Source organism: Natator depressus, chromosome 14, assembly GCF_965152275.1.
Source record: "Natator depressus isolate rNatDep1 chromosome 14, rNatDep2.hap1, whole genome shotgun sequence".
NCBI classification, from domain to species: domain Eukaryota; kingdom Metazoa; phylum Chordata; order Testudines; family Cheloniidae; genus Natator; species Natator depressus.
Window position 1 is genome coordinate 10,654,744 of NC_134247.1, and position 13,565 is coordinate 10,668,308.

Below are 13,565 nucleotides of genomic sequence, written 5' to 3' on the forward strand. Positions count from 1 at the left end.
GAACTGGAAACCTTCATACTTGGCCTCTGATTTCTTACACAAAAACACATGTGCTGCTGCTCAGCTCATACGAACAGACATTTTCATACTCAAGCCAGGGAGCTGGGCACATTTGCACAGGCAAAATTTGAGAACACAGATGAAAATTTGTCCTACAAAGAGAGTGCACAGAGGAAATTCACGAGGTGCCCTAAAGCCTCCTCTCTTGCCACTAGGTGTCCTCAGAGTAAACTATCTAAAAATCAGTTCAGCTGGGCAGCACACGATATATTTCAAGCGTCATCTACAGAAATAAAGCCATACTTGGTAGCAATTTCTCTCTGATAAGCAACAACATAAACAGCCCTTCCAATCTGCCAGTGAAGCCAAAATATAAATCATTAGATTAGTGATTAACTAGGGTTTGTTTACGACTGTATAGTATGTACTGACAGCCCTTAAAAAGAACTGCAATGCATTCTATTTAGGGGATCATTCATAACCCAATGTTATTTCATCAAACAAGAAAAGGAAAAGAACCCAGTGTTTCTTCACTTCTGAATTGTTGAAGAAAATCCTGAGCCTGGAGAAATATGGACGTAGATTAGAGGCAAAATTTTGAAAAATGCCCAAGTCCCATTTTCAACAGTGATTAGGCACTTAGGAGCCTTAATTTCACTGAAAATCAATGGGACTTAGGTTCCTAAGTCACTATGGTGTTTTTGAAATTCTGCCCTAGAACTAAAGTATATTACATTTTCAAAATACTTCTTGAAAGATCAACCTAGGGTCTAATTTACAGCAAGGAGAGTCAGCACTAATTCATACATTTTGTTCCACATAAGACACTCATCAAGGCTGTGAGACCTAACATTTTGCCAGGAAGCTAGTAACGAATTTTAGCCTTTTGAAAAGTTCCCATTAAAAGTCCCACGTCTAAACAATAAAACATTTTAAGAATTGAATAGCAGCTTTTAGAAAGATATCTGAAAGTGAGCTGTCAGTGCTGAAATATTTCTCATCTATCTTCTCTCATTTTTGCCAAAGCTATTTGGCACCAAGAACCAACTAAGAATTCCAGAAACTTTCTTGTGCAGGAACAATACTGTAACTTCAGAACTCAGGCTGAGAAGTTCAGGATCACCTTGTCCATTTCTTACCAACTTAAACCAAATCAAAATTACCCCCTCTCAGTTTGAAATACTAATGCCCTCACACAGAGTGGCACCGAAATATAAAAGATGTGAAATAAAACTGACGTAGCTATTTCTTTGTGTAGCCAAGCCTTGGTGTGACTCAGGAGCAGAAGTCCCACTGACTTGTGCTCCTAAGTCATTTGGGTGGTTTGAATCTGATCCCCAATTTCCCTTACTTTTCATGAGAATTGGGTGCCCAAATGGCTTAGCCAGATGTGAAAAAAATCTCAGCCTTGATCTCTAGTAAAACACAAAATGGTTTCTGCAATACTTGATGCCTGCCTCACAACCTGCCGTGGCCCAAAAGTGGCACATAGCCTGTGACAGATCCAAAATGAAGATTGTACAAACATGGTTTATGCCAACTCTTTAAATTGCTGTGGGATTCCTTCCTTGAGGGGAAACGACTCATACTGCAACTTCAAGTTAATGATTCTTTACTTTTTGGTGTAAATAATTTTGTGACAGTTAAAGCAAGAGAGGACCCTGGATTTATGTGGAACACAGGTGAGGCGGGGCCTCAAATGAGTGGCATCCTTTGAAATGAGGTATGTTTCAGGGGTATGGCCTGATTATATATTTCCTCTTCACACCTTAAACACCAGGGGCCTGATTCTCATTTACATTAAAGCCCTTTTCCATAGCTCTGGCAATGCCAAGAGCCATAACTTCCTATTCCCTTCTTAGATCTCTCCTTTGCCGAGATGCCTACAAAAAACTAGACAAGGGTAAGGCAACTGGTGTGATGAGACCATTGCCTCTCATGTTGACCAATACTGTTGCGTTGTATCCTTGTGCTTCCCCATTTGTCTGTACCCTCCTATTGTTTATATTTAGATTGTAAACTCTTTGGGGGAGGGACTGTCTTTGTGTTTTGTGTTTGTACAGCACCTTGCACGATGAGGTCACGGTCCATGTCTGGGGCTCCTAGGCACTACCAATACAAATAAATAATAATTTACACATTAAGGCTGCTTAATGCTACCAGGGCAGTACAAAGGGCCCATAGCGTAAATGAGAATCAAGCTCATTAAATTTTAAGAAAATTTCCCAGTGAAAAAATGTCTTTTTAGTCTATAGAGTCATGTGTGAAATACTATAAATCCCAGCTGGAATAATCCTCTGTCCAAGTTGTGCCTTGTTTCATCTTTTCCCCCTCATTCAGCTCCTCACTTATTTACAGCTGATGTTTTGTTATCTGTGACCTTCAGTAAAACCTTCCGATAGTCATAATAACTCACCTTGGTGCATGAAGCCCTCTCTGGAGCTGAGTAAATAAAACAAATGCATTGTTTGGTGCATGCCTGCCAAGAAAAAAGAAAGATGGGTTCTAATAGGAAGATGGATAGTCTGCTGTTGGTAAAGGAATCAAATTTAGCTTCTGCCAATGTAGGCAACCCGGTATTAAAAGAAGGAGCTTAAGTTATTAAACTGAGCAGCTTTAATCATCCAGTTCAGGGAAATCCATTGCTGCAGGAGTGCTGAGGCTTAATGTATTTTTACCACAAAGCCAATACATTTATTCTGATCAGCTAGCCATTGCTCACTAGTATGTATGAAACTTCATTCTCTGACTTCTCGGGCAGTAGTACGGGATGAAATGGATTTTTACTTGGAAATTGACCCTGTAACCTTGAACTTGATCATCCTGGTAGCTAGTTATGTTATTCTGCTTTTGGTGTTCCTGATTTCTTGCGTGCTATATGATTGTAGGGGGATAGATCCCAATAAGGAATATGCTCCTGAGATTCCTACGGATTCCCAGCCTCCAATCCGATTGGTGGTGATGCAACAGAACTGCCCTGGTACCCGCTGGGCCAAAGGACTTGTCTCTGCTTATGAAAATTCTTCTGACCTGCCAGGGAAAAGAACTACTGTGGTTTAGGGGCCCACCAATTGCTTCTGCATTCAAGTATCTATGGATAAGCTTGCCTTATCTGCCATGTTTACTTTCAGTTTGCAAATGGATAATACCCCAGCAAGGTAAGTTGAAACAGTGACTGATTTGATGTGGTGGTGTCACCGGGTGAGTTATTTTGTGTTTGGCTCTGTTCTGTGTTCATACAGTCCTAGATGACTTGCAGTCCCACCAGTCATGCCATAAGAGAGAGAGGGCCTAATTTTTATTGGCACCAAGGGTATGTCTACACAGCAAAGGAAAACCCGTGGCTGGCCCATGCCAGCCGACTCAGGCTCGGGTTGCAGGGCTGTTTCATTACTGTGTAGATGTCTGAGCTTGGACTAGAACCTGAGCTCTGGGACCCTCCCACCCCACAGGGTCCTAGAGCCTGGACTCCAGCCTGAACCCAGAAAGCCACACAGCAATGAAACAGCCCCACAGCCCAAGCCCTGTGAGCCCGAGTCGACTGGCACGGGACAGCCATGGGTTTTTATTTGCTGTGTAGACATACTCTTAGAGCCCAAGCAGCAGTGACCCCCTACCCCACTGTGGCACTGGAAAGGGGCCTTTGTATAAATGAGATTTAGGTTCCGTGTCTTTATTTTTACAGGAACACAGCATTGTTCAATTAAACCCACCCCTGCAGGACTCAGCTGTACTATAGTGGGGTATCTGCATAGGGCTTTTATCAGCCAGACTGCAACTGACCTTGATAGGCTGTATATCTCTCAAGTGAAAAAAGAAATGCCTAGGGATTTTACAAGCATATATATGAGGTGTGTCTGATTTGAGCCTGCTGTGGCTGCTATCAGACTGTAGCATTTATAATGTCATTTGTAGGCTCCTCAGAGCTGGCCGAGCCAAGCCTGTTTTGAATCAGATACAATATGATCTTTAACCATAAATTTAAGCCGTAAATTGATTCTGAGTGCCCCTTTCTGTGTTACCATCTTCCACTGAATGTTATATGGGGATCTAGGATAGTTCTGGGCTGGGTATGATACCGTCATTCATTATGCAAACTTAAACCAGGATAAAACTATCATCAATGCAGAAAGAATGAGTCATAATCAATGCCCTCACTATTGAGAAATGTATTGCATGATCCTTTATAGCAAGTGCAGTCAAGTTCTATTTACATACATGCATTTATGTATGCACATTTCCCTGGTCTTTCTCACCAGCGCGTTTCCTTTGCTGTATTAAATTGTGGAGGTTGGTCTGCAGCTGTGGCATTTGTACAGTCAAAATTTCTAGTATCTACAGTAATAACAGCATGATCTCCAAACAAATGCAAGAAAACTACACGTTAAGAGCCTTCTTCGTCAATGAAAACCTTCCTATCTATGGTATTTACATAACCCCCCCATTACCCTGGTATCTGAGCACCTCACCATCTTCAATGTACTTAGCTCATAGAGGTGTTGTGAGGATAAGGAAGTGCCATTATCTCCATTTTACAGATGGCAAACTGAGGCATAGAGAGACTAACTTGCCCAAGGCTACACAGGAAGTCTGTGGTAGGTCTCCCAAGTCCTAGACTAATGCCCCAACCACAGATTCCTCTGTTTCTGTATGCAGATTGCTTGAGTTTTTATGCTAAGGGTACAGATTGATTGTGGATCCCAACTTACAGGTATTAAGGAACAAGTATCACTGTGCTCATAAAAGAGTTTGCTGTACTCTTGAATGGAAACCTGAAGTTCCTTTCTGATGGATCGTAATGGTCACCATTGTTTGTGTTCTTCCAAAGCAGCAATAAAATGGTGGCATCTAGCCACCATTCACACACAATATCCATACTATTCCCCTTTTCTTCCTTCCTTTTGCAACATAAAATCCTTCTCTCTTTCTCTTTCTCTTTTTGAGTTGCACCAAAATTGCACTGGAAAGAGATCAATGGAGGGTGTTAAATGTACAACAAAGCAAATATTTTAGCCCGGTTAAAAATAATTCCTACAGCATTCCAGAGTGGTGTGATAGCCCAAAACCTACTGAAAAATAAGTTTCAGCCAAAAAAAATTCACCCAGCTCTAGTTAGGTGCTACATAACCAAGGTCCTGCAGAGCAGAAGTGAGAGTAAACAAATATAGAACATTTCAAAGGTTAAGCTGGCAATGAAGAGGAGATCACAAACCTCACTACCTTCCAGTCCAAGCTCAAGGCACACATCTTCGACCTTGCTTTTGCTCATGTAAACACTTAGATCAGGGTATATATCATACATGTGGACAGCACTATATCGGTCGAAGACCTTCTCCTGCCAACATAGCTTCTGACTCTCGTGGTGGCTGGAGCAGTTAAGTTGACAGGAGAGTTCTCTCCAGTAGACTTAGAGTGACTACATTAGAGAGTAGCTCTCTAGTGTAGCCATGCCCTTCGTGTTTTGTGCAACCAAAAGTAACTTGAATTACATTTTTATTACCTTAAAAACATATGTATAGCTGTGTTTACAGTTCAGCAGTTAAAGTGATAATAGCGAAAAATATATATTTACCACATGACACTTCTGAGAATATAGGCAGTGGTTCTCAGCCAGGGGTCTGTGTACCCCTGGAGGTACGCAGAGGTCTTCCAGGGGGTAGCTCAACTCCTCTAGATAGTCACCTAGTTTAACAACAGGCTACATAAAAAACACTAGGGAAGTCAATATTAACTAAAATTTCACACAATGACTTGTTTCAGAGTAACAGCCGTGTTAGTCTGTATTTGCAAAAAGAAAAGGAGTACTTGTGGCACCTTAGAGACTAACCAATTTATTTGAGCATGAGCTTTCGTGAGCTACAGCTCACTTCATCGGATGCATACTGTGGAAATTGCAGAAGACATTATATACACAGACACCATGAAACAATACCTCCTCCCACCCCACTCTCCTGCTGGTAATAGCTTATCTAAAGTGATCATCAAGTTGGGCCATTTCCAGCACAAATCCAGGTTTTCTCAACCTCCGCCCCCCCCCCCACAAACTCACTCTCTTGCTGGTAATAGCCCATCCAAAGTGACCACTCTCTTCACAATGGGTATGACTTGTTTATAGTCCTCTATATGCCCCACACTGAAATGTAAGTACAATATTTATATTCCATTTTATAATTATATGGTGAAAATGAGAAAATAAGCAATGTTTCAGTCATAGTGTGCTGCGACACTTTGTATTTTTATGTCTGGTTTCGTAAGCAAGTAGTTTTTAAGTGAGGTGAAACGTGGGGGTGCGCAAGACAAATCAGACTCCTGAAAGAGGTACAGTAGTCTGGAAAGGTTATGATCCAGTGATCTAGCAATATCTCAGGGTAAAATGCAGTACTTTAGTTTATCATCTGTTGCTACAAAGTTGCCTTGTATTGAGACTTTGATCTCCTACGTAGTCAGTAAACACACTTGAAGCTGAAATGGGGTAAATTTGACAACTAAATTATTCAGTGTAAATTATTCATACAACTCTAGTCCTCTAGCAGTGATGCTTGTAACCAGCTGTAGTCCAGCCCAGGAGTCTTAGGATTTACAGAGCCTCATTTTAACCAGTTAAAGGTCAGACAACTAGCAATTATCCGTCCCTTAGGGGGTAGCTTTATGTCTTCTTTTGTCACTCATCAAACATGGGCTGACACCGCACAGAAAAATTTTTAAACCATTGAGCCAAATTCTACCCTGTTGTAAATCAACCAGGTTCGGTGTGAATCTACATCTGGATGCAGGAGACCTGATGTCATAGGGAGGGGCAGCTTACGTGCCTTCTGCATTAAATTGGGGTGAATTTGACTGCAATCTTGTTTTAATAGAAATGATCCTCTGAACAAAACGTGGGAGAAAAGAAAAAAATATATAACAATATTACAAACCAGATTCTGCCATCCTTATTCAAGTTGAATAGTAACTCACTATCAATATTTCCAACCCCCAAAATTTAAAACTCACAAGTCAGGCTGCCAATAATCGTGAGATTGGTGTAAAACTCATGAGACTTTTTTAAAAATAATGTATGTTGGATCCTTTTTGTTTGTCTTCTGCTTTCTGAACTCTTAGGGTGCACTTGGGTCACATTTTCAGGCTTTCCTTTGCAACCATGAGAGCTAGGACTATACCTGTTTTTAAAATGAAAACACAGATTCTCATATAATCACTTGTCTCCAAGAGTTGGAGTTTTAAATAAAACACAAAACCATGCAAGACTTGCAATACAGTCATTAGACCTAGCTGCACTGTGCTCTGCAAGTAGTCTCCACTTAAATCATGCTTTTTTTAGTGTTTATTTTGTTTTGATTTTTAGTACAAGAAAAATTAAGTTATTCCAAAATCAATTAACTGCAAATTATAACCACCCTTAATACAAGGTATTTTAAGCTTTGCTGGGAATAGATTTGGGGGGGAAACCTAAAAATAGAGAAAGAACTACATAGAACAGAGAGTGTGATCACAGAACATTTCTTTGCTGTTGTTGAGGTGCCATATGCTGTAGGCATAATAGCAGATACGTAGCTGTTTAGAAAAGGTTGTGCAAATATTTTAACGGTACTATGACACATTCACAGTATCTCTATCAGCTCATTGATACAGAGTGAGTAATTATACATGCAGAGATAAAGACTTGTAAGGTTATGGCAGGAAATATTCCTGGTGGAGGGCAGAAATCTGTCAGCAATACATTTTTCTATCATTTGTGTAGATTTTGTCTGATTGGCACTTCAACCCCTAGGGTGAAATCCTGGCTCCATGAAGTCAATGGCAAAACGTCTATTGCCTTCAGTCATGGCAGGATTTCACCCCTAAATGTCAGACAGAAGTAGGTCAGATAGTGTCCTCACTCTTGCAGGCCTCCAGTGACATAAAGGATTGAATGAGCTAACTCAAGAGCAGAATATGTCCCTGAGTTTTTTATGATAACAGTTTATAAAAGCACAGTGTTCAGCCCTGAAGGAAGTAATCAATTGCAGCACAGTTTATGGACTCTGCCCTGACATGTGGAACTATGAACAGTAAATAATCACTTGACACTGATATTAGTTTCCTAAAAACTATGCACAGTTCTGCTTACAGTAAATGAAAGATTAAATGAGTATCAATGTTTCCATTCCCCCAGGGCCAATGAAAAATTTCTTAGCGCTTGTCCGTGCTAGAAAGTTGTACTGCTTTAACTATACTGGTATTTGTCCAGTACTGTATTGATCTCTACTGCTTTATCTCTACCAGTATAGTTAAAGCAGTACAACTATCTAGCATGGACAATTACATCAGTACAATTAAAGCAGTACAAATCCCCTAGTATGGATGCAGTTATACTGGTATGATGGGGCTAATACCAATATAGCTATTCCCATATGGGAAGGGAATAAGCTACACTAATATGAATGTCTTTATATGAGTCTGACCGGCCCACACTAGGGGTTCACAGATTTAAAATCACACTCTGATGAGGTGTGCCAGGCATTTGCTGCCTGCTGATAGAGGCCCCGCCCCCTGGGTTCCGTCTGTCCAAAGAAGATGTCCTTCTGGAAAAAAAAGCAGCAAACTCAGACCTCCAGGAGCTGCCTAGAGAGGTTACCCAGGATCGGCTGCTGGTGGAACCAACAAGAATTGGTCCTCCAGCAGCTAAAAGGGGTGGGAGTAGTCAGAAACCAATCAGGGCCCAACAGGCAAGATAACAAGGCTGGTTGCCGCTGCTTCTTTCAGAGACCAGTTCTGGATGAAGCCGGGGCAGGGGGAGGAAGGATTTCATCCTGTCTTAACCCAAGAAACCTGGCTTGGTCAGGGGCCTAACTCTGACCACACTTTTTGGTTGGACCGACAAAGGATTATTGTTTTATGTTGTGGCCATCTTGAGTTAAATATCAATTTCCTGCTGTAAAATCAAGGTGAGCTTTCTTTGTGTGATGTCCCATTGGCTGAGCTGAATGTGTGAAACACACCTCTCACTTAAACAGTTCAATTGGTAACAGGTTGTGAAATGGGCCTTCCTTATTGCTACTGAGGATTAAACAAAATAGAAGCACTTATGGAATTTTTGAAGATGATGTAAAATACCTTGATAACTTCCTTTTAAATATTCTCTGTACATTCCAAGTTGTGACTTCCATCCAGCTCTCAGTAGGCAGCTGCCTGCTTCATTCATAATCCCCCATTTCATCTGGTGCTCATTGGTTTCTCAACTGAATCTACCAGCCGGAGAGCCAAAGACTGAATAAGCCTTTTAGGATGAGCTCTTATTTTCCTGGAGTTATGCCCTTCAACAAGTTAGTGGAGTGGGGGAGTTTGTTCTGATGCCATTCTCCCTATTCCCGTGGGAAAGAAACAGACCACAATGGCCCAGAGATCTATAACGCAATAAAGTAACAGCCATGTTGCTCTTTGCATGTACTGCACTTATCTTGCTTTCAAATTGCTACCCTTTTGATAATGGGTATGTGCCTTGCAAAGTCCCAGCTGTGGCTACTCCTGGGGTATGTTTGTTACATTACAGCTTCAGCAGTGTTTTAAGCCCTCATCTTGATACTTAGCAATGGCAGTAAGTGCCCTTTGTGAACAAAGGTCTGAGTAAAAACTGCATCATTTAACCCTGATTGGGAGGCAGTGCAGTCTGGAGTGGCAAGGTGGTCTAGGGGATAGAGAAGTAGATGGGGGATAGATGATGGGGAGACCAGTGTTCTATTTCTAGCTCTGCCACCGACTCGCTGCATGACCTTGAGGAAGTGACTCTGTTTCTCATTCCCATTCGTCTTGTCTATTTAGACCGAAGGCACCTCAGGGGGGAGAAAGATTCTCTCTTACAGTGTGTTTGTACAGTGCACAATGGGGTCGTGAGCCTGATTGGAAACCCTGAGCACCGCTCTGGTATAAATAATGTATATGCTTAAGTAGTACACTTGGCCTGAGAGGGCTCCTCTGATCTAAAGTGAATTTTCACCCTTAATGAACTGCACAGAAGTTGTCAATTGACTCAAAAAACAAAACACACCCCTTGGTGTTTTAAAAGCATTTAAAAGGGGAGAGCAGGAGGATAAAAGAACAAACTATTGTAAATACGTGGCAATCGCGGGCTCTAAAAGCCCTTTCTGAAAACTTCCTTAAATGGGCTGACATTCATAATGGCTATCTAGCATTTTGTGGCTGCGTGTTTTGAAAGGTGATGTGTGGGGGGATAGGAATTTGTTCTGAACTGGGGTAGCACGTCACTCTGTACCAACTCCTGTTTATTAGGCCGTATTACCTTTTTTTAAAGCTACATATTATTGCCTGCTGAGAAGCCTTTATTCCAGGGTTTCCATAGAAACACCAACAAAAAAGCGTTAGCATTTCACTTGCTAGATTTTTACATTAATTCAAATCAAATGTGTAGTTAAACTCACTATGGCAAGGAAATATAGCTTTACCATGTGCCAATGTTAATGTAAAGCCATAAGATTTTCTAAAATCCCTGATAAGCCGCTATATATGAATATAGGATTAGTCCAGACAGACTAAACCTCCCTCACAAAAGCAGCAGAATCCCAGCCCACAGAATTAGTGTTTTGAACTTTGCAATTTTGAATGTGCTGTGTCGTCACTAATTTTCATTAGGGCAGTGTTCTCTTACAGCAGATCTCATCTGTTGATATTTCTAAATATAGAAACATAGATTTATCCAAGACAAAAGCCCCTGGTTGTGAGAAGGTATCTGTAACTAGCATGGGAGAATTACTTCTATTGCCTAGTTTCAGAGTAACAGCCATGTTAGTCTGTATTTGCAAAAAGAAAAGGAGTACTAGTGGCACCTTAGAGACTAACCAATTTATTTGAGCATAAGCTTTCGTGAGCTACAGCTCACTTCATCGGATACATTCAGTGGAAAATACCTACCATCACCTCACCTTGTGCTGGGAGCTATTCAACTCTCACAAAACAAGCAGCATAAGTTTAGAGCAATACTTGAATGAGGATTTCTGCCATCTAGCCATAGCCTTGGAAATCTCTATCTCTGCATGTATCACTCACTCATGCAACTGAGCTGACAAAGACACAGCAAGTGTCATAGTACCACTACAATAGTTGCATGGCCTTTTCTAAACTACCGAGGTAGTAAAATGATGTTGGTTATTTAGTGAGAGGCTCTCTTTCTTCTGATTATTGACCCAGTCCTCTTTCATGGCACTAAGGGGCGCTGCACTGCTGGAGGTACCGTCTTTTGGGCAAGATATAAAACTGAGATTAGGACCACTTGTGGTAAAGATATAGTGGGACTTTTTGTAAGAATAATGGTGTTAACTCTGGTCTCCTGGACATATTCCAATGCAAGTAATTACATTCTGACACCCCCCCCCCCCCGCAACATTTTACACTACATGTCCTAAACTGGTTTTGCAGTGTTGTCCTGAAGTCAATGTCAACTGCAGGCACTCAGCACCTCTCTGACTCAGTCCCACCATTGGCTGTGCCGATAGAGAATACACATGGCTGCATTTCAGTGGTGGATGATGTGATCCCTTCATATTTCTTCCCTACCAGATGAGTGGTGTGCAGCTAAATGAGCTGTTGGTAAATCGTGTTGAGATTCTCAGCTGAAAGGTGCTACTGAAGAGTAAAGAGCTGGTACTACTAATTTACTGAAACATAAATATAGCATCAATGTCCAAAATTTGGAAACCATAACTGTCATCAACTCTTATCTTCTTATTTTAATCTTTTCTTGGCTTCTTGCTTTGTGCTTTCTCGCATGTATTAGTTTCCCCAGACCTGTCCCTCCCTGAATTCCACCCCCTTATAGTTCCAGTATTTAACATGAACCTTTCAAAGAGGCATTTCCATACCAATCTGACTCGAGGGGGTGGAGGGGGAAACAAGTTTTCAGATGCAGATACCTTAATAGGGTATCTAAATCCAGCATTTGATCATTCAGCCCAGCCTGTGGGTGCGTCAATCTGTTCTCAACCCTGCAACAGATGATGTGTGCTGGTGACCAATCTGTACCCCCATTTCTCAATCTGTTAAATGGTGATGATAATGCTTATATCCTCAGGATGTTGTGATGCTTAATATTTATAAAGTGATTTGAGATCTCTTGTGTGTGAGGAACTATAGAAGCACAAGGTATTAATTATTACTGTGATTATTTATTCGTGTCCATTTCATGCCCTGAAGTGGGATTTGGATGTCCTATTTAGGCACCCACCTTTTAAAACTGAGTTCTGTAATGTAGCAACTTATTGTGTCGGATCATATATCCCTAGTGCACCCAAAAATCTCACTGAACCCAGTGTCATTAATTCAGTGGGCGTTTCAAGTGTGCAAGAAAGAGAGGATCAATACCCATCACAACTTCTAATGGTGATATTGTTTTGAATTAGAACTGGAAAAATTGAGTGGAGTTAAATTTAAAAACAAAGCCAACAAAGACATTCTTGGCATAAGCATCTGGACAGTGAATGTTTACTGAGAAAGATAAGGAAGCATGCATCCGATGAAGTGAGCTGTAGCTCACGAAAGCTTATGCTCACATAAATTTGTTAGTCTCTAAGGTGCCACAAGTCCTCCTTTTCTTTTTTAAGGAAGCATTAGAATCTGATTTCATAATGTCCCTAGATATGTGTTCTTCCAAATGACGTAACTCAAGCAATTTTCATGCCATTGAAGAATTAATATGAGTTACCTCCAAACTGCTATTGATGTTTGGATATTCATAATGTTAGAGAAATCAAATGTAATAAACATTAGTATGGTAGCTTCTTTGTTGGAAAAAAAAGAATCCATCTGTAGCAACACAACAAATGATCTAAATGTCTCTACATGCAGTATTCTTAAAGAATATCTGACTTCCCACTTAATCCAAAGGGCAGCCAGATAAAGATAGGTAGTATTTGATGGATGAATATTAACAGGGCTTATTGCAGCTGATTTATATTCAATTCTATATAAGTTCTTATATCGTGCTCATCTCCATAGTATCTGATCACTTCCAGTAGTGTATTAAGCAATGTGACTGACATCTGTAGTGTGATGGTTGTTCTTTCATCCTGTCCCCAGGTGAAGAAGTATATGCAGTGAGATGTCTTGTTTTGGTAAGGTTGTTCGCTTTTAACATACACATCGCTATGTGTTTGTGTTAGGGAAGGCAAGGCCAAAAGGAAAGCACTTTGCACCTGGAGTGGAAGACGATGAGGTTTGCGATGGCGCTTAGTTCTTGTGGGAGTTCATTCTAGTCTCAGACTGGCCTCCAAAAAATTCTTTTCAGAGTAGCAGCCATATTAGTCTGTATTCGCAAAAAGAAAAGGAGGACTTGTGGCACCTTAGAGACTAACCAATTTATTTGAGCATAAGCTTTCGTGAGCTACAGCTCACTTCATCAGATGCATAAAGTGGAAAATACATCCAATAAAGTGAGCTGTAGCTCACAAAAGCTTATGCTCAAATAAATTGGTTAGTCTCTAAGGTGCCACAAGTACTCCTTTTCCTTTTGCAAAAAATTCTTAGAATTGTTAGGGCCAAAAAGGAGTAGAGCTTTTCATTTGCCAAACCAGGAT

At 40.9% G+C, this 13,565-nt stretch overlaps 2 protein-coding genes across 2 annotated transcripts in view; both read left to right on the forward strand.

Moving 5' to 3' along the window:
- Window positions 1-2,760: 2,760 nt before the first annotated feature.
- Window positions 2,761-3,060, forward strand: SMIM36 (small integral membrane protein 36). The gene has a single exon (XM_074970955.1). The coding sequence runs from the start codon at window positions 2,776-2,778 to the stop codon at window positions 3,058-3,060; it is 285 nt and encodes a 94-aa protein (XP_074827056.1). The 5' UTR covers window positions 2,761-2,775.
- Window positions 3,061-3,078: 18 nt separating this feature from the next.
- MMD (monocyte to macrophage differentiation associated) overlaps window positions 3,079-13,565 on the forward strand; it is a 62,967-nt gene continuing 52,480 nt past the window's right edge. Inside the window, exon 1 of the mRNA XM_074970953.1 lies at window positions 3,079-3,158. Coding sequence (XP_074827054.1) covers window positions 3,094-3,158 — 65 coding nt within the window. The 5' untranslated portion in view covers window positions 3,079-3,093. The remainder of the gene's footprint in view (window positions 3,159-13,565) is intronic.